The sequence below is a fragment of the Nerophis lumbriciformis genome, linkage group LG17, assembly GCF_033978685.3.
Source record: "Nerophis lumbriciformis linkage group LG17, RoL_Nlum_v2.1, whole genome shotgun sequence".
Lineage (NCBI taxonomy): Eukaryota > Metazoa > Chordata > Actinopteri > Syngnathiformes > Syngnathidae > Nerophis > Nerophis lumbriciformis.
The window spans coordinates 10,766,992-10,788,580 of NC_084564.2; the positions used below are offsets into that span (position 1 = coordinate 10,766,992).

At 42.3% G+C, this 21,589-nt stretch overlaps 1 protein-coding gene across 2 annotated transcripts in view; it reads left to right on the forward strand.

The window, feature by feature from the left end:
• The first annotated feature begins 411 nt into the window (after positions 1–411).
• LOC133614464 (diacylglycerol kinase delta) overlaps positions 412–21,589 on the forward strand; it is a 47,442-nt gene continuing 26,264 nt past the window's right edge. Inside the window, exons 1-14 of one of the 2 annotated variants that reach the window (XM_061972441.2) lie at positions 412–780; positions 9,882–9,992; positions 10,061–10,141; positions 15,284–15,388; positions 17,977–18,109; positions 18,204–18,310; positions 18,377–18,502; positions 18,574–18,676; positions 18,748–18,910; positions 18,977–19,085; positions 19,146–19,285; positions 19,353–19,437; positions 21,280–21,374; positions 21,444–21,543. In XM_061972441.2, coding sequence (XP_061828425.1) covers positions 649–780; positions 9,882–9,992; positions 10,061–10,141; positions 15,284–15,388; positions 17,977–18,109; positions 18,204–18,310; positions 18,377–18,502; positions 18,574–18,676; positions 18,748–18,910; positions 18,977–19,085; positions 19,146–19,285; positions 19,353–19,437; positions 21,280–21,374; positions 21,444–21,543 — 1,590 coding nt within the window. In that variant the 5' untranslated portion in view covers positions 412–648. Of the gene's footprint in view, positions 781–9,881; positions 9,993–10,060; positions 10,142–14,702; positions 14,994–15,283; positions 15,389–17,976; positions 18,110–18,203; positions 18,311–18,376; positions 18,503–18,573; positions 18,677–18,747; positions 18,911–18,976; positions 19,086–19,145; positions 19,286–19,352; positions 19,438–21,279; positions 21,375–21,443; positions 21,544–21,589 lie in introns of those variants that run through there. The other variant, XM_061972442.2, reaches the window with a different exon arrangement.

Consider the following 21,589-nt stretch of genomic DNA (forward strand, 5'->3'; position numbering starts at 1 on the left):
GGACTCGGACTTGGAGGTACTGATTCCCATTTCAGTCGCTTCACACTCGGCTGCGAACCGATCCAGTAAGAGCTGAAGATGAAGCCATCAGGACCACATCATCTGCAAAAAGCATAGACTTAATCCTGCAGCCACCAAACCGGATCCCCTCAACGCCCTGACTGCGCCTAGAAATTCTGTCCATAAAAGTTATGAACAGAATCGGTGACAAAGGGCAGCCTTGGCGGAGTCCAACTGGAAACGGGTCCGACTTACCGCCGGCAATGCGGACCAAGCTCTGACACAGATCATATAGGGAGTGGACCGCTACAATCAGACAGTTCGATACCCCATACTCTCTGAGCACTCTACACAGGCCTTCTCCAAGTCCACAAAACACATGTAGACTGGTTGGGCAAACTCACATGCACCAACATTTAAACGGTATTTTGTTACAATAAGTTTTTTTATGTTTTCTTGTTAAATCACATTTGTACAAAGTTCCCCGGGACAACCCGTTTTATGACACGTTTATTTTTTGTTGTTGTAATATAAAAAATGACCACTAGATGTCAGTACACACAATCCTACCGCCTGTGGTGTGCCTCCCGCTCTCGGCCGCTGGGGGGCACTGCCTGCCCTGTTCCCCCCCGGGTGGTCTGATGCAGGATGGCGGAGGGACCGGAGAGTTTATCCGCTCGATGCCTGGACGAGTCGTCGGACAGCGAACCGGAGCAAGAGCCCGGAACCCCACAGAAACTCATTCGGAAAGTATCCACGTCCGGTCAGATCCGCAGTAAGGTCAGAACCGCCGGAATGTCCGCTACATAAATGTTCATTGTGAGTCGGAGGAGGGTGACACGGACCCCCGTGTCAAAATGTCTCATTGTTGTGTACTTCCGTCTCACATAAAGTCAACACTTAGTCAAATGTCGGCTTGAAGCGTGTTTGATTGTGTGTGTCCTTGCGTTTTATTCGGCATAAGTATTTAACTGGTAATACATCCAGTTTTTACATTTAATCGCCATTTATAAGCTGACACACGTACACACACTCACACCCCCATTGACTCCCCTCTTGCCTAACTCTCGTTGAAAAAAGCAACACCTCTTTAAAAATGATCGTTTATGGTAAATTGTATTGACGCCGATTTGTAGAAGTGTTTGTAAACTATTTAACAGCAATAAATCACAATGTTTGATTGTTATTGCACGTTGTAGGGAGCAAATATACCTAAAATCTGATGTTCGGCTTAACATTTTAGCGTCGCTTGAAGAATTCAGCTGTTTTTTAAATGTACATAAGCGGTAATATAATCTCGTGTTTAAATGTACATAAGAGGTAATATAAACTCGTGTTTAAATGTACATAACCATTCATATAAACACATATGTACGTTGTAGGCATCAAAATGTGATTTTTCTCAGCCATAACTGTTTCATAAAGTTTCAAGTTTTTTATTGTTACCGGTGTTAAGTTCTGTCTTTTTGGGGCTTCGAATTGACGAAAATGTCGTTGCCACCCACAAACGTAAAAAAAAAGGGCCGAGAAATGTCGTAAACCGGCTAACTTTGGAGGACCGACAGAGTTCCAGGCCCAAATGAAAGCCTGGTCGTTTCCTGCTTTGCTTCCCCACCGGAAGTGAGCTGCTTGCCGGGAGACGTGACGCGCAGCTCGTCGTTGTTAGCGAACATTCATTGGCTGTATAACGGTGCCACTAATGAACAGCAAGTTGTAATTTTACTTTTATTTCTATCGGTTTGAGTTTTTTTAACAGTATCGCCTCTGAAATATGTTTTTTGTATAGAAACAAACTTTGCTCGAGTGTGTTTGTAGTAGTTCAACAACTTAAGAGATTGGTAGGTTGTGAGTTGAAACCCCGGCCAAGCCATACCAAAGACTATAAAAATGGGACCCATTACCTCCCTGCTTGGCACTCAGCATCAAGGGTTGGAATTGCTGGTTGAATCACCAAAAATGATTCCCAAGCGCGGCCACCGCTGCTGCTCACTGCTCCCCTCACCTCCCAGGGAGTGGAACAAGGGGGTGGGTCAAATGCAGAGAGTAATTTCACCACACCTAGTGTGTGTGTGACTATCAGTGATACTTTACTTTACAATAAAATATATAGCAGAGAGGGAGGGAAATTGGTGAAATTTTAGGATTTAATTTAAAATGTTTGGTGGGATGAGAAAAATGAACTGGAAGTCTCATACAAAAATATACGACACAAGGTGGCAAGTCATATTTTAATAATTAACAAAGCTAAATATGTTCTGGGCCAGATATCACTCCATATTATTTACTGCTCGTTAGTGTTACCATCTCAAAGTTATTGTGCAGAAATATAGGAACAGCATTACAAAAAAGTTCAGTTAGAATAATACATGTTGAATATCGAGCTTGTGTAAACCCTTTATTTATTAAATAAAAAATATTGAAATTCAAAGATTTGGTGCAAGGCTGTCAAAATATTAAAATATTTATTTGCAGTTTGTTCACAGTTAACTCAAAAATAATCGTGATAATTGCAGGTAGATATAATTTTTCATCATTAACTAGGGGTGTAACGGTACACAAAAATGTCGGTTCGGTACGTACCTCGGTTTAGAGGTCACGGTTTGGTTCATTTTCGGTACAGTAAGAAAACAGCAAAATATACATTTTTGGGTTATTTATTTACCAAATTTGCAAAATCTTCCACCAAAAATATTTTTCTTAGGGGAATATTTGATGTGAAGTAATGGGAACCTTGGATAGGTCAATAATTCATAATAACATTGATTTTGATTCAATATTATGTTTTGAGCAATGACAGTTTGAAAGAAAAAAAAACAGCTTTGTTTTATTAGTCAACATTGCAACTTTTTCTAAGTTACATTTAACCTTTAAGCTTTTTTATTTCACTTTTGTTATGTTTTTGTTTATTTTAATAGTATTTTTAGAATGTGCCGTGGGCCTTTAAAACATTAGCTGTGGGCCGCAAATGGCCTCCGGGGCACACTTTTGACACCCCTGCTATAGATAATAAAAAATTAAATGTGATAAATCTATGGATAAAAAGCAGAGCCTGGCGACGCATGCACGTTTATCATAACTCTCTCGCTCGCTCTCTGTCTCTGCCCCTCCCTCACCAATGCTGCTGCGCCCACAATTTGTTTTGTTTTTAACCCCTTCTTAACCCTGAACGTACATTGAAAATACACGCAACCCTAACTCAAAACGCCGGATATTTGAGGCATTTAAGAAACTCCGCCCTGACAGCTTCGCAAAAGAGGACATGTCCGGTGAAAAGAGGACGTATGGTCAGTCTATCCTAGCCTGTTAGCTGCTAGTATGCCATGTGTTGTGCCTCGGTGTGCATTGCGTACACAACGTGCGTTACGCTACTTAATATGTCCGTGTGGAAACTCGTTCGGTACACCTCCGAACCGAACTGGAACCCCCGTACCGAAACGGTTCAATACAAATACACATACCGTTACACCCCTAATATATATAGAAGTACCCGAGACAGATGTTTTTTTATTACCATGACTGGACGAGTAGTTTGCTTTAATTAAATGTATATATTTTTTTAAACATTATGCTTTTTTAAACAGCTCAACACAAAAAGGACAAACACGCTTTTAATGTCATTGAAGAAAAAAAATACCTGGTTGGTTTCTTGCCAGATTTTTGTAGGAATACAGTATTTGCATTCCTGCTCTAAGAGCACTTGCATTCAGAGGAGGAGCTACACCAGTTTCACGCAGTAATAACACAACATGTGGATTGTTACGATCATGGTTTTTGATTGTCAAAGATAGTTGGGAATGTGAGCTGTGATATTTCTACCTGAATAAATGCTTCTGTTACTCTGTACATTACATGTTGATGGTTTTCATATCTCTGCATGACATTTTAACCTTCTCTATTATTAATGAAATGTAATATTCAGCCTGCCAACCATTCTGTAATTGCGCACTATCAATATGAACAGGTTATAAAAGAATATACACTTTATTTCAATCTGCCAGAACCCATTTATTTAGGTAGAAATATCACAGATTACATTACAAAGCATGATCGTAACGTATGACGATTATTCATCTTGTTGTGGTCATTAGACTTGATGTGACGCCTCGTGCTCTTACTATGAAGCCGGAAGATTGTGATTGGTATGAGAAGAGGAGTCTTGACATGTTTTGACAACATGAAAGTCCCAGATAAAAAAATGACTGTAGACTTTCTGCCAAGCGTATTTCTTATCTGCTGAGCTTTTTTTCCATCTTACTAAAGCAGTTAGTGTAACAATGTACATTTTATGTTATTAAAGGGGAACTGCACTTTAATAAAAAATGTTGTATATTATTCACAATCCCTATGTAAGACGAGAACACGTTTTTCTTTTTTTATGCATTCTAATTAGTTTTTTTTTTTTCTTTTTTCATGTATATATTCATTTCACCGACTGTATAGAGTGTACAGGGTCACATTTGTGGGCCACACCTTTCCTTGCACTTCTATATTTTTTATATTTCTATATATTTACACATTGTTTTTCTAGCATGCACACATCACACTGTATGGAATGGCCTCAATCTCGTTACCCTGCGTAATGACAATAAAGCTGATTCTGATTCTGATTCTGAAATAAATGCGAGCAAAAGTCAGCTATCAATGGAGCCATTAGGAATCACTCTAATCTGCCTATAAAGCTCTTAAAAAACACAAAAACACTTCCGTCAATGTTTTACATAGAGGTAAACACTCTGTATATTTGTAATGTAGTAACATTTTAAACGTACGGTGGCACATTAGTTTCATAGACGCATCACATTGTATTCTTTTTCCTTCAACTGCAACACTGACTACAACTCATGCAGACTTAATGAGAGACAACAAACATAATCAAACATCACTTACTGTACAATGTCTGCTCTCACTGGGATGCAGACTGTAAGAATGTTCATATCTTCCTGGTTAGTCGAAGCGAAGGGTTAAAAAAAACTGTTTTTCGCCATCTCTGGGTCTAAATTGTCCGTCAAAGTTTCCCAACTTCTCAGTTTATGTCCACACCATTTTACTATCAAGGTGAGAGGCATGATTTATGATCTAGAACAGTGTTTCCTAATCATTGTTGGGCCGCGAGCGCCTCCTAGAGGGCCACCTAAAAATATGTTTCGCAGCTGTGGTCTGTATGGGCCGCAGTGGTAATCAGTTGTAATACACTTTTCCACCACTTGTGGCAGTAATGACAAAATCAAACAACAGAAGTCTGGAAAAGAGGGAAGTTTCTTAGGTTCTCCAATCAGCTAAACAGACTCAATAACTCCACGGTGACGTTTTTGGGGGAATTTACTTGGGGATTTGTGTGGAACAGTGTGGTTTTCGTCCTGGTCGTGGAACTGTGGACCAGCTCTATACTCTCGGCAGGGTCCTTGAGGGTGCATGGGAGTTTGCCCAACCAGTCTACATGTGTTTTGTGGACTTGGAGAAGGCATTCGACTGTGTCCCTCGGGAAGTCCTGTGGGGAGTGCTCAGAGAGTATGGGGTATCGGACTATCTGATTGTAGCGGTCCGCTCCCTGTATGATCAGTGCCAGAGCTTGGTCCGCATTGCCGGTAGTAAGTCGGACACGTTTCCAGTGAGAGTTGGACTCCGCCAAGGCTGCCCTCTGTCACCGATTCTGTTCATAACTTTTATGGACAGAATTTCTAGGCGCAGTCAGGGCGTTGAGGGGATCTGGTTTGGTGGCTGCAGGATTAGGTCTCTGCTTTTTGCAGATGATTTGGTCCTGATGGCTTCATCTGGCCAGGATCTTCAGCTCTCACTGGATCGGTTCGCAGCTGAGTGTGAAGCGACTGGGATGAGAATCAGCACCTCCAAGTCCGAGTCCATGGTTCTCACCCGGAAAAGGGTGGAGTGCCATCTCTGGGTTGGGGAGGAGATCTTGCCCCAAGTGGAGGAGTTCAAGTACCTTGGAGTCTTGTTCACGAGTGAGGGAAGAGTGGATCGTGAGATCGACAGGCGGATCGGTGCGGCGTCTTCAGTAATGCGGACGCTGTATCGATCCGTTGTGGTGAAGAAGGAGCAGAGCCGGAAGGCAAAGCTCTCAATTTACCGGTCGATCTACGTTCCCATCCTCGCCTATGGTCATGAGCTTTGGGTTATGACCGAAAGGACAAGATCACGGGTACATGCGGCCGAAATGAGTTTCCTCCGCCGGGTGGCGGGGCTCTCCCTTAGAGATAGGGTGAGAAGCTCTGCCATCCGGGGGGAGCTCAAAGTTAAGCCGCTGCTCCTCCACATCGAGAGGAGCCAGTTGAGGTGGTTCGGGCATCTGGTCAGGATGCCACCCGAACGCCTCCCTAGGGAGGTGTTTAGGGCACGTCCGACCGGTAGGAGGCCGCGGGGAAGACCCAGGACACGTTGGGAAGACTATGTCTCCCGGCTGGCCTGGGAACGCCTCGGGGTCCCACAGGAAGAGCTGGACGAAGTGGCTGGGGAGAGGGAAGTCTGGGCTTCCTTGCTTAGGCTGCTGCCCCCGCGACCCTACCTCGGATAAGCGGAAGAAGATGGATGGATGGATGGATGGATTTGTGAAACTGAAACAATACAAACAGAATGCAACAAATGGGCATGAAAACGCTCCTTCAGACATCACACATGGGACAGTTTAGTAAATATGAATAGCTTTAGGTATATTGTAAAACTTACAAATGTTGCTTGGAGTGACGAATGAAGAATCCATATGAGTAGAATTGCTATGGACGACTCAAAGACGGAACAGCACTTGTACTCCCGGTTTACAGCTTTGCCCCTGCAGTGAGCGAACTCGTCCAAAAGATGGCACCATAGCAAAAACAATATCACACATTTTCATTGTCTCTGCTTGTGTTTCATGAAAACTATTTGCGTCAAATGGCCGTTAGCGAGGAAAAATCCATAACTTAGCCGCACCGTTTTATAAACCCCAGGGTTCGACGCGTAGGAAAAAAGTAGGGGCTTATTGTCCGGAATGTTTGTGTTATTGTCTCACCTAAAGATTGTGAATAATAGGCAACATTCTATAAAAAAAAAAAAAGTACAGTTTCCCTTTAAATGCACTCAACTTGAATCCGAACAAAGAAGTGAAGCTCAGCCTCTCCGCGAGCAGCAAAGTGCGCTAGCACGCAATCGCTCCACCCCGGGTCCCGACCCCGGACAGCCAGCACCCCATCCATGGCCACCGGATCTGTGTGTCTCCCCTTCCACAAGGGATAGGGGGGAGCAGAGGAGAAAAGAAAAGAAACGGCAGATCAACAAATGAAGATTCACAACCTTATACTTTTGAAGCTGAATATACTGAGGATGAACTGCTGCTTATAGAAGCGAGCACAAAGGAAGAGTGAGACGTTGGAGCAGACAGAAGCCAGGAGAGGGGGATGAAAGCCATTTTGACAATATAAATGTGGAACTTTGAGACAAGCTATTTTGACATAAATGGAGTGTTTACTCAAATAAACCGGAAAAAACGTCCCCGGCCAGCTGGACCAAAGAGACAACTGTCCATCGAGTGAGTCACACTTTAATATAATTCACGATACACGCAGCACGTCATGCGTGTTAGTACAACTACAGTACATACACTGTCTGGCTAGCTGTGTACAAACAAAACATGAAATAATACTTTACAGATACTGTAATATGATTGTTCATGTTTTTCACTCACTACAGATTGCTGTCCTATCAGTGTTGTGCATTACAAACTCAATTGCGTTTCTTGTTGTTGTAGAAGTTAGTTTATCTCTTGCCGTAGTTAGCTTTTACAGCGAATACCGTAGCTACAAAAATAGTTCCTCAGTGTTTGCTCTCAATGTTGCTCCAGCTTGGTTATCATGCAGGTTATAGAACGTAAATGGACGGTTTTTGAATGCATTTTTAAAGTTATTTAGAGGTAGCTCTAAGAACGAGACGATTTTTATATGTTAGAAAGCGTAAAAACAAAAACCTCTTGTCTTCTTGTCTCTCATGATTGTGAACGATAGGCAAAATTCCCCCCAAAAAAGTGCAGTTCCCCTTTAACTCTTGACATAATGTCTTGTTAATCAGGTAGTTGAGCTTGTTTCATACATGACTCCTTTATTTCACTCTCTACTTCAACACACGTGAGCTAACTTGGCTAACATTAGTAACTCTTCTGACTGGAGGTAGGAATCTTTGAACAGCTCAGGATCCCATTAGAATGCAGGAGCTACGATTCGATTAAAAATTTATTATGGACGCATTTTTAATTAATGTATTTTGATGCAGTTTTACATTTCTTTTTGTGTCACAAAATACGCGTTTAAAACAGTGCATCTTTAATAAGAAACAGTTAAATTAATTCCCACATTTATTTAATTAATGGAAATGTGTGCAAAACTGGAACATTAGAGCCTTAAAATAAAGGAGCCGGTACAGTAAATAAATTGATTATTGACATTTACTTATTGATTTTTATAATCGTCCATGTCCAAATTGCGATGCACCTCTACTCGTGACCTACGGTGGCCCAGGATGGACAAACGAGGCAATTCTCACACACAACTCTTTCATTCTCTGACCTTTCCACATTAAATGAATCCAAGTTTCTTCAACCTGTCAGGTTCAAACACTGATGACATCTATTAAACAAGACAAGAAGCAAAGAATCAAACAGAGACAGAATTCAATTTGGCTCAGTGAGGAGAAACGTGTACATCTGTACCCTTGTACAGTGTCATTACACTCTGCCGAAAGATTGTACGCCGCCTCTTTTATTTGGACTTTTCTGGATTACATGGCAACAGCTATTTCTAAAGGGACGGGGGTGGTAAACAGCCATCACCTTTAAATACAACGGTTCAAAGAAAAGGTCGTAAAACAGTTCAAAGAAGCGGTGCCTGGAGGGGAGTCGGGTCCTGCTTCCTCTTCGCTTTGTAGATCTCGGGTCAAGGCAATATCTTTCTGTTGATTACAATACGTGAAAGAAACAGAACACCTTCATGTTGCTTCCCAGCCTACACAGAGGAGTTTAACAAGCCTTCTTCTTGGTAGGTTCATAGACCGCTTTTGTCTTCTTGCGAGCTCAACTCAAAGTAACACAAAGTATTGTGATAACTTAGATACAATTATTCTAACACAACCTAACTTGCTATCTAATGTACTCATTTTAAACAACGGAGAGGGTCTAAAATACAATCTATCCCTCTCAGGGTCGCGGGGGAGGGGATGCTGGAGCCTATCCCAGCTAGACAAGTCGCCACCTCATTGCACTACAGAAAAATAAATAAATACAAATACATTCTCAGATGACACAGTTAATGTAAACCTTTCAATTATTCAATATCATCATTGTCAAATGCTTACAGTTGTGTGTATAGAGTAAATTGTACACTTTTGACTATATTTAATACGCTGTAGGACATGGGCATTACAATTTTTTAGATTGTAGAAACCCTTTAAAAAAAATGATGTACAAAAAAAAAACCTTCACATTGTCTTTTCGGGGTATTGTGTGTAGAATTTTGAGGACAAAAATGAATTAACTCAGTATTGGAATAAGGCTGTAACATTACAAAATGTGGAAATACTTTGGGGATGCACTGTAGGTGTCGAAGTGGGGGGCGGCTCACAGGTTGTTGAGGGTCCACCATCTCTCCATCGACCCACAGTGGAATCCAACATCCCTGCTTGTTTGTGCCGGTGGGAAAGTAAGAACAGTCACAAGACCGTGGACACAAAGCTCAAGAGTGTCGGAGCGGCCGATCACTGAGGAGCTTAGCGCGCACGAGGTCCACACGGAAGGACTGAAAGCGACGCGCTCGCCAATTCCCCCTTCTACAGGACATGGCGGGGGGGGCGAGTGGACGCCACACAAGTTTGACTCGCCGCTGTGTGTGTTTGTGTGATGTCAGACCGTGTTGAAGGAAGGAGACTTGATGAAACAGACCAGTTCTTTCCAGAGATGGAAGAGAAGATATTTTAAACTGAGAGGGAGAACGCTGTACTACGCTCAAAACACTAAGGTGAACACACACACACACACACACGCACACTCACTCGAGTACAATCTTGCACTTGTGTGTCCATCTAGTCCATCATCTTTGACGAAGTGGACCTGACAGACGCCAGCGTGGCCGAGTCCAGCACCAAGAACGTCAACAACAGCTTCACTGTGAGTCTGCTCACTTTGTAGTTACTAGTCACTCACTAGTCATCTTCTAGTTACTGATCTAGTCAAATTCCAGTTACTAGTAACTTTTCAGTCACCTACCTAATAATCAATGTCTATTCATCTTCTAGTCAACAATTTTAAGTAACTAGTAACCTAGTTACTAGTCAGTCTTTAATCATATTCTAGTTACCGTATTTTTCTAACTATAAGTCGCAATTTTTTTCATAGTTTGGCAGGGCTCCAGTGGGACTTATATAGGTTTTTTTCCTTCTTTATTATGCATTTTCGGCAGGTGCGACTTATACTCCGAAAAATACGGTACAGGTCAGTTCTAGTCACATTCTAGTTACTAGTCACTTTCCAGTCACCTAGTTACTAGTCAGTCTCGTGGCACAATCCAGTTACTAGACACTCTCCAATCCAGTCACCTTATAGTTACTAGTCTACTCAGTTTCCAGTCAACTTCTAGTTACTAGTCAGTTTCCAGTCACCTTCTAGTTACTAGTCTAGTCAGTTTCCAGTCACCTTCTCGTTACTAGTCAGTTTCCAGTCACCTCCTAGGTGAATGTAGACAGTGTCAAAGCGCTTTGAGTACCTTGAAGGTAGAATAGCGCTACACAAGTATAACTCTTAACCCATTAGTCAGTCATTAGTTACCATCTAGTTAGTAGTCTAGTCAGTTCCCAGTCACTTTCTAGTTACTAGTCTAGTCAGTCACTAGTAGCAATCTAGTTACTAGTCAAGTTAGTGCTAGTCACCTTCTAGTTACTAGTATAGTCTCCAGTCATTTTGTAGTCATTAGTCTTGTCAGTTTCTAGTGACTTTGTAGTTACTTGTCCCCTCTACTCATTTTCTAGTTACTAGTCTAGTCAGTCTCCGGTCCCCTTTTAGTTACTAGTCTAGTCAGTTCCGGAGTTACCAGTTTACTCAGTTTCCAGTAACCTTTTGGTTACTAGTCTAGTCAGTATCAATTTACATTCTAGTTACTAGTCTAGTCTAGTCAGTCACTAGTAACCTTCTAGTTACTTGTCTAGTCAGTCTACAGTCATTTTCTAGTCATTAGTCTTCTAGTCAATCTCTGGTGACTTTCGAATTACTTGTCACTTCTACTCATGTTCTAGTTACTAGTCTAGTCAGTCAATAGTGACCTTTTGGTTACCAGTCAGTACCTAGTTGCTAGTTTAGGTAGTATCTAGTCACCTTCTAGTTACTAATCTGGTCAGTCTCTAGTCCTCTTCTAGTTACTAGTCTAGTCACCTTGTAGTTACCAGTCTACTCAGTTTCCAGTAACCTTTTGGTTACTAGTCTAGTCAGTATCAATTTACCTTCTAGTTACTAGTCGAGTCAGTCACTAGTAACCTTCTAGTTACTTGTCTAGTCAGTCTCCAGTAATTTTCTAGTCATTAGTCTTCTAGTCAATCTCTGTTGACTTTCTAGTTACTTGTCACTTCTACTCATTTTCTAGTTACTAGTCTAGTCAGTCAATAGTGACCTTTTAGTTACTAGTCAGTTACTAGTTTAGTCAGTATCCAGTCACCTTCTAGTTACTAATCTGGTCAGTCTCTAGTCACCTTCTAGTTACTAATCTGGTCAGTCTCTAGTCACCTTCTAGTTACTAATCTACTCAGTTTCCAGTATCCTTTTAGTTACTAGTCTAGTCTATATGCAGTCACCTTGTAGTTACTAGTCTAGTCAGTTCTAGTCACTTTCTAATTAATAGTCTACTCAGTTTCCAGTAACCTTTTAGTTACTAGTCTAGTCAGTCTCTAGTCTCTAGTTACTATTTTGGTCAGTATCCATTCACCTTTTAGTTACTAGTCTATTCACCGTCTAGTTACGAGTCAGTTCTAGTCACCTTCTATTTACTTGTCTAGTCAGTCACTAGTTACCATATGGTTAGTAGTCTAGTCAGGTTTTTAGTCATGGTCTAGTTACTAGTCTAGTCAGTTTTTAGTCACTGTCTAGTTACTAGTCTAGTCAATCACTAGTAAGCTTCTAGTTACTAGTCTAGTCAGTCTCCTGTCATTTTCTAGTCATTAGTCTAGTCAGTATCTGGTGACTGTCTAGTTACTTGTCACTTTTACTAGTCCAGTCAGTCACATTTTAGCTACTAGTCTAGTTGCTTCTGGCCATTTTCAAATTACTAGTGTAGTCAGTCTCCAGTCAACTTCTAGTTACTTGTCAGTCTCTCATCATCTTCTAGTTACTAGTCCGGTCACTCTTCATCACCCTGTAGTTACTATTCGGGACGGTATAGCTCGGTTGGTAGAGTGGCCGTCTCAGCAACTTGAGGGTTGCAGGTTCGATCCCCGCTTCCGCCATCCTAGTCACTGCCGTTGTGTCCTTGGGCAAGACACTTTACCCACCTGCTCCCAGTGCCACCCACACTGGTTTAAATGTAACTTAGATATTGGGTTTCACTATGTAAAGCGCTTTGAGTCACTTGAGAAAAAGCGCTATATAAATGTAATTCACTTCACTTCACTTCCAGTCAGTTCTAGTCATCTTCTAGTTACTAGTCTAGTCACTCACTAGTCACTGTGTAGTCTTTAGTATAGTCAGTCTCTAGTGACATTCTAGCTACTAGTCAGTTCTAGTAATCTTCTAGTTACTAGTTTAGCCACTCACTAGCCGTGTTGGGTTAGTTACTGAAAACCAGTAACTAGTTACAGTTACTAGTTACTTCATTTTAAAAGTAACTCAGATACTAACTCAGTTACTTACACCAAAAAGTAATGCGTTACTGTGAAAAGTAACTATTTAGTTCTTTTTTTCTTCTTTTCTTTTTAAAGCTCCCATTAATGTCCTTTTAGCCTTCATTTCAGTACTGCTATTGCACTGGAGAATAATACAATGTGTTGATCAACTTGACATGCATTTGCATCACTGAACTTTGCTAAGCAATGTGGTCTACATACAACACACAAAGATATGTTTCAAAGGCCAATTTGTTTCTGGCCAGAACAAATTGACAAAACTATTTTAAATAGCTGCAACATAACATACATAAGTAACAAACAGCATAATAACAACAAGACGCTTTGAGGACATGAATTCCATCCATCACTTTACTGAGCAAAACTCTTTATTGTCGGCCATAAACACATCACTGTTATATCAACAGCAGCCGCTCGCTCTTTCTCACTTGCGCCAACACATGCACATATGGCACTTAGCCAGTGATGCGTTTACAGCCACACAAAAAGTCGGACAACTCCAACACCACACATAAAGTGTAATTCCAGGTCGTTACTCTATGATTTACCAATCAAATGTGTGCTTATTCTAGTGTAATTTATTAGGAATCTTAATTTATAAATATTAATCATGAAATGCTGTTAGTATATTAAATAAATACTAATAAAAATATATTTTTTACAAACAGGAAGTTGCAGGAATGTACACATGATCCCCTGCTTACATCTCATTGTGCAACATGTGACTGTTTTAATGGGAACTAAATGCAATGTCTGAAAGGGGTACAAACTATTTCCAAAGCAGGACTTCCACCCAGACAAACAATACAAGTACACAGTTCATGAAAAACAATATTTTTTGTTATTATCATTGTAAGTGGGCCTAAACACTTATATTAGAAATGGAAATGACTGCTGTCATTTGATTATAATAATAAGAGAATGTTGTCTGTCTATTTGTGTTGGCCCTGCGATGGGTGGGGACTTGTCCATGGTGTACCCAGTCTTCCGCCCGAATGCAGCTGAGATAGGCTCCAGCGACCCCGAAAGGGACAAGCGGTAGAAAATGGATGGATGGATGGAGATTGAACTTATTATTTAGTCAGGTTTGGGACAGGTGTGCTGCTGGTGTAGCCACAGTGTGCACCTCTGATGTTGAACATTGATTGACAGAATGTGTGTACCTTCAGTGCTGAATGATGAGCAGATGCAGAGTTAATCCTTAAGTGGTGGTGGTGGAGGTGAAGTGTCATTGGAGTCTCTATCTCTCTTTACTAGCTTCGTCGAAGCATGTTGCTTATGTAGCTTGTTTCAGCAGATTTTAATTGCTGTTTTGGGCAGTAGATGGGATTTACATTTAACTAAAATGTTATTTTCTTTGTGCTCGACAAAAGAAAAGTAGTGAAAATATCTCCATGTTAGCAAACTCGACCATGATCACACACACCCCCCCCTCTCCTCCCTCCCCACACTCACACCCAGACACACACACAAAGCACATGTCTCTCTTCTCCGGCTTGTGACACAAGAAGAATCAGAACGATGACACAGCAGCGCTCCGATAAAACACATTTTATACTACATAAAAAGTAACGTAAAATAACGCAGTAACGCATCATGTACAGTAGTAACGGTAACTGAGTTACTGAATATAAAAAATAACGCGTTAGATTACTAGTTACCGCCGAAACTAACGGCGTTACAGTCCCAACACTGCTCACTAGTCACCGTGTAGTCTTTAGTCTAGTCAGTCTCTAGTGACATACTAGTTCCTTGTTAGTTCTAGTCATCTTCTCGTTGCTAGTCTAGTCAGTCTAGCCACTTTCTAGTTATATTTTCATGTATACATTTATATATGTTTTCCTACTCATACCTTCAACAAGTATTTGTCTTCAACATTTTCAGCTAAAGAGGACTTTCAAATAATGTGTAAGACAAAAACTGTTTGCTCCCCCTCCTTATGGCCGTTGCCAGGGCGATAGACAGGAAGTGGGCGTGAGTCATACAAGATGTGGGAGGGGCTGAAAGAAGGACACTTTTGCAGCGTAGGATAGACGACACAAACCATCCCTGTTGGACCTGGACCACTTAGGACCAGTTCTCTGGTGTGGACTTGTTGTGTGGGGACATTAGAGAGAATCATTTTTCCTTGTCAGGTAAGAGGGAGCTTTTTTTTCTCCCAAACTATTCAGTTAGCTGTTTGAATAGAACGACATTTAGTTGCTGGTCAAGCCTAAAACTGAGAGAGGAAAGACTTGTGAGTGTGGTGAGTCTATTTGTGTCCATGTGAGAACACAGGAGTCATTGTGGACACAGTGTGTCAGTCTGCAAATATCACACACACACACACACACACACACACACACACACACACACACACACACACACACAGGCATTCTAATGCTGCAACCAGAAAGAGTGACGTCATGTGCGTGCGTGCGTGCAGGTGATCACCCCCTGCAGGCGTCTCATCCTGTGCGCCGACAACAGGAAGGAGATGGAGGAGTGGATGGCGGCTCTGCGGAGTGTTCAGAACCGACAAAACTATGAGGTCAGTTTGACTATTTCTTGTTCATTGAAAAGGGAAATGTAATAACAGATCAATAGTTAGATTGTATGTGGCTTATTCAAGAAACAGCAACATGTATTGCCTGGTTTGGACCAACAACGTCAACAGTCAAACACAAATGTGAAAAAGATGACTAGTATTACTAATGCTTCTTGACAAATGCTGTATGAACTAAAGCACGGGTGTACAAAGTGATGTTGATAAGGATGAAAATGGTGTGCCAGGGCATACATACATTATTTATTTAACACTTAAATCTTTAGAGTCTACATCAACTTCAGATCCATCCGTCAATTGTAAGTTTTTTTTGTAGAGATGTCCAATAATGGCATTTTTGCCGATATTCCGATATTGTCCAACTCTTAATTACCGATTCCGATATCAACCGACACAGATACATACAGTCGTGGAATTAACACATTATTATGCCTCATTTTGTTGTGATTCCCCGCTGGATGCATTAAACAATGTAACAAGGTTTTCCAAAATAAATCAACTCAAGTTATGGAAAAAAAAAATAATTATTATTGAAGTCACAAAGTGCATTATTTTTTTTAACATGCCTCAAAACAGCAGCTTTGGGACATGCTCTCCCTGAGAGAGCATGAAGAGGTTGAGGTAGCGGGGGGTGTATATTGTAGCGTCCCGGAAGAGTTAGTGCTGCAAGGGGTTCTGGGTATTTGTTCTGTTGTGTTTGTGTTGCGTTACGGTGCGGATGTTCTCCCGAAATGTGTTTGTCATTCTTGTTTGGTGTGGGTTCACAGTGTGGCGCATATTTGTAACAGTGTTAAAGGTGTTTATACGGCCACCCTCAGTGTGACCTCTATGGCTGTTGACCAAATATGCATTGCATTCACTAGTGTGTGTGAAAAGCCGTAGATATTATGTGACTGGGCCGGCACGCAAAGGCAGCGCCTTTAAGGTTTATTGGCGCTCTGTACTTCTCCCTACGTCCGTGTACACAGCGGCGTTTTAAAAAGTCATACATTTTACTTTTTGAAACCGATACCGATAATTTCCGATATTGCATTTTAAAGCATTTATTGGCTGATATTTTTTTGTTTTTTTTAATGTTGTTTATTTGTTTCTTTTCTGCCCTTTTTGTCAAAGAAAACCATGTTGTTGTTTTTTTATGGCAAACACACAAAATATGCAAAATCTTCCACAAAAAATATTTTTCAAAGTGGAACATTTGATTTGAAGTAATCGGAGCCTTGGATAAGTCAATAATTCATAATGACATTGATTTTGATTCAATATTATGTTTTGAGCAATGACAGTTTGAAAGAAAAAAAAAAACAGCTTTGTTTTATTAGTCAACATTGCATACTTGCCAACCTTGAGACCTCCGATTTCGGGAGGTGTGTGGGGGGGCCGTGGTTGGGGGCGTGGCTAAGAGGGGAGGAGTATATTTACAGCTAGAATTCACCAAGTCAAGTATTTCATATATATATATATATATATATATATATATATATATATATATATATTTATATTTTTATATATATATATATATATATATATATATATATATATATATAAGAAATACTTGACTTTCAGTGAATTCTAGCTATAAATATATATTTCTTTTATTATATATATACATATATATATATATATATATATATATATATATATATATATATATATATATATATATATATATATATATATATATATAAAAGAAATACTTGAATTTCAGTGTTCATTTATTTACACATATACTTGTTGAGTTAAGGGTTGAATTGTCCATCCTTGTTCTATTCTCTGTCACTATTTTTCTAACCATGCTGAACCTCTCTGATGATGCATTGCTGTGTGGCACGCACAAAAGTGCTTTCATCAAATGCACTAGATGGCAGTATTGTCCTGTTTAAGAGTGTCACAACATTGCTGTTTACGGCAGACGAACTGCTTTACGGTAGACGAAAACGTGACTGCTGTTGTTGTGTGTTGTTACCGCGCTGGGAGGACGTTAATGAAACTGCCTAACAATAAACCCACATAAGAAACCAAGAACTCGCCCTCGATCGTTCTACAGTTATAACGTGATTGGGCAGGCACGCTGTTTATATTGTGGGAAAGCGGACTCAGGTCCGCATGGACCTGAATCCGCCTGAATTTCGGGAGATTTTCGGGAGATAATTTGTCCCGGGAGGTTTTCGGGAGAGGCGCTGAATTTCGGGAGTCTCCCGGAAAATCCGGGAGGGTTGGCAAGTATGACATTGCAACTTTTTCTAAATTACATTTCACCTGTAAGCTGTTAGCGTTTTAAGTTCGGCTTTGGCTCTTCAGCATTATTTCTACTGAAATTACATTTTCAATTCTTTGAGAAACAATCTACGGTATATATTGTATACTGTATATTGTATATAAAACTATCAAAATAGCCCCTGCTTCCTTTGATTTGTCAGTCTGTGGCCCTCAGTGGAAAAAGTTTGGGCACCCCTGAACTGAGTGGTCGTGTGGCTGAATGGCGCCCTCTGATGGCGTGACTTCCAGTCATGTCAACTATTCACCAGTTGCTTTGCATTGCGTCCGTGCCGTTACTAACCGTGCGTGTCTCCCAGTCCACCCAGTACAGCATGGACCACTTCAGCGGGATGCACAACTGGTACGCCTGCTCCCACGCCCGACCCACGTACTGCAACGTGTGCAGAGAGGCCCTGTCAGGGGTGACGTCGCACGGCCTTTCATGCGAAGGTCAGCTGACACGTCCACGCAGGTGAAAATGTTCCTGTTAGAGTTCATTGTGTGTGTGTGTGTGTGTGTGTGTGTGTGTGTGTGTGTGTTTTAGTTTGTAAATTCAAGGCTCATAAGCGTTGTGCGGTTCGAGCCACCAACAACTGTAAATGGACGACGCTGGCGTCCATCGGAAAGGACATCATCGAGGACGAGGACGGGGTGAGGCGTCACGCTGGTGTTCGTCAGCGCGTGACGGTTGCTGACCTCTGACCCCCCACCCTTTAGGTGTGGATGCCTCACCAGTGGCTGGAAGGGAATCTCCCGGTCTCGGCCAAGTGTAGCGTGTGCGACAAGACCTGCGGCAGCGTCCTCCGGCTCCAGGACTGGCGTTGCCTCTGGTGTAAGACCATGGTAAGAAGCCCCTCCCCCTTTGTTGAGGCTGTCCGTCAAAACCTGAAGGCGGTGGTGGGCGTGTTCCTCAGGTTCACTCCAGCTGTAAGGAGCAGCTGTCGTCCAAGTGTCCACTGGGACAGTGTAAAGTGTCCGTCATCCCGCCCACAGCACTCAACAGCATCGACTCCGACGGTGACCGCTTTTGTTGCTATGGCGACGTGATCGTCACCTGAACTGACCCAAGATCCAAACTTTGACGGCAGGTTTCTGGAAAGCCTCGTGTCCCCCGTCCTGCACCAGTCCCCTGCTGGTCTTCGTCAACTCCAAGAGCGGAGACAACCAAGGCGTGAAGTTCCTGCGCCGATTCAAGCAGCTGCTCAACCCGGCGCAGGTCTTTGACCTCATGAACGGAGGACCTCACCTGGGGTGAGACCCGAGGCGTAGGGTCATCGCCAAGACCTGGCCCACTAACCCCGGGAACTTCTTTGTCAGTCTGCGCCTCTTCCAGAAGTTCGACACCTTCCGGATCCTGGTCTGCGGTGGGGACGGCAGCGTGGGCTGGGTGCTGTCGGAGATCGACGCCCTCATGCTGCACAAGCAGGTGTGGCACCGCGGCACGGCGCGGGCGCACGCTCACATTCTCACTTTGATTCTGTCCTAGTGTCAGCTGGGGGTTCTCCCTCTGGGAACCGGCAACGATCTGGCCCGGGTTCTGGGATGGGGGTCTGCCTGCGACGACGACGCCCAACTACCTCAAATACTGGAGAAACTGGAGCGGGCCAGCACCAAGATGTTGGACAGGTGACCTAACGAGTAAGACCAGCGTTGGTTGGGCCAGGCGAGTACTGAAGTGCCCTTGCTGCTACAGGTGGAGCATTATGGTTTACGAGACCAAGTTTCCGCGGCAACACTCTGCCTCCACGGTCACCGAGGACTGCAGCGACGACTCTGAGGTGACGCATGATTACAATCCCAACACTGTTATTTCCCAACCAGCTGTATTTCTAAAGCAGGGGTCTCAAACTTGCGAAACAATATCTTGTGCCCCCTACCGTTTTTTTTCCCTTTTTGTCCTGTCCAGCTACTCAGGAAAATCATATTGTTGATGTAGATGATCTATATCTGCTGTACACATTTACTTTAGAAGAGAGAAGTGTTGGATACTTCTTTTGTTGCCTTATTTGTATTTGACTTTATTAAATGGATTTATATTAATTAGAGATGTCCGATAATATCGGACTGCCGATAATATCGGCCGATAAATGCTTTAAAATGTAATACTGGAATTTATCGTTAACGGTTTTAAAAAGTAAAATTTATGACTTTTTAAAACGCCGCTGTGTACACGGACGTAGGGAGAAGTACAGAGCGCCAATAAACCTTAAAGGCACTGCCTTCGCGTGCCGGCCCAATCACATAATATCTACGGCTTTTCACACACACAAGTGAATGCAATGCATACTTGGTCAACAGCCATACAGGTCGTACTGAGGGTGGGCGTATACACAACTTTAAAGGGGAACATTATCACAATTTCAGAATGGTTAAAACCATTAAAAATCAGTTCCCAGTGGCTTATTATATTTTTCGAAGTTTTTTTCAAAATCTTACCGATCACACAATATCCCTAAAAAAAAAAAGCTTCAAAGTGCCTGATTTTAACCATCGTTATATACACCCGTCCATTTTCCTGTGACGTCACATAGTGATGCCGATACAAACAAACATGGCGGATAGAACAGCAAGGAATAGCGACATTAGCTCGGATTCAGACTCGGATTTCAGCGGCTTAAGCGATTCAACAGATTACGCATGTATTGAAACGGATGGTTGTAGTGTGGAGGCAGGTAGCGAAAACGAAATTGAAGAAGAAACTGAAGCTATTGAGCCATATCAGTTTGAACCGTATGCAAACGAAAACGACACGACAGCCAGCGACACGGGAGAAAGCGAGGACGAATTTGGCGATCGCCTTCTAACCAACGATTGGTATGTGTTTGTTTGGCATTAAAGGAAACTAACAACTATGAACTAGGTTTACAGCATATGAAATACATTTGGCAACAACATGCACTTTGAGAGTGCAGACAGCCCAGTTTTCATTCTGTAGACATACCCTCATCCGCTCGCAGATTTCTTTGACTTTATCGTTGGAAATGCATCTGCTTTGAGTGTCGCAGGATATCCACACATTCTTGCCATCTCTGTCGTAGCATAGCTTTCGTCGGTAAAGTGTGCGGAACAAACGTCCAATTTCTTGTCACTTTCGCATCTTTGGGCCACTGGTGCAACTTGAATCCGTCCCTGTTCGTGTTGTTACACCCTCCGACAACACACCGACGAGGCATGATGTCTCCAAGGTACGGAAAACAGTCGAAAAAACGGAAAATAACAGAGCTTATTTGACTCGGTGTTTGAGAAAATGGTGGATTGCTTCCCGATGTGACGTCACAACGAGAGCGAATAATAGAAAGGCGTTTAATTCGCCAAAATTCACCCATTTAGAGTTCGGAAATCGGTTAAAAAAATATATGGTCTTTTTTCTGCAACATCAAGGTATACATAGGTCTGGTGATAATGTTCCCCTTTAACACCTGTTACAAATATGCGCCACACTGTGAACCCACAACCTGTAGAAAGGGTCATGATCAAAAACTGGTCCCCATTCCAAATGATAACCTGTGTGTGTGTATGTGTGTGTGTGTGTGTGTGTGTGTGTGTGTGTGTGTGTGTGTGTGTGTGTGTGTGTGTGTGTGTGTGTGTGTGTGTGTGTGTGTGTGTGTGTGTGTGTCCAGGTGCAGCAGATTCTCACATATGAAGATTCCGTGGCTGTTCACCTTTCCAAGATTCTGACTTCAGACCAACACTCGGTGGTCATCTCCTCTGCCAAGTATGGCAACTTTTGGTTTGCTCGCCGCACACCTGGCTGTGGTGTTGACGTGTGTGTGTGTGTGCAAAGGGTTCTGTGTGAGACGGTCAAGGACTTTGTGGCCCGGATCGGGAGAGCCTACGAGAAGAACACCGAGAGCTCGGATGAGTCGGACGTCATGGCGAAGAAGGTAGAACTTTTCCATGGGAACTTGCCATGTTTGTGGTGAATAAATG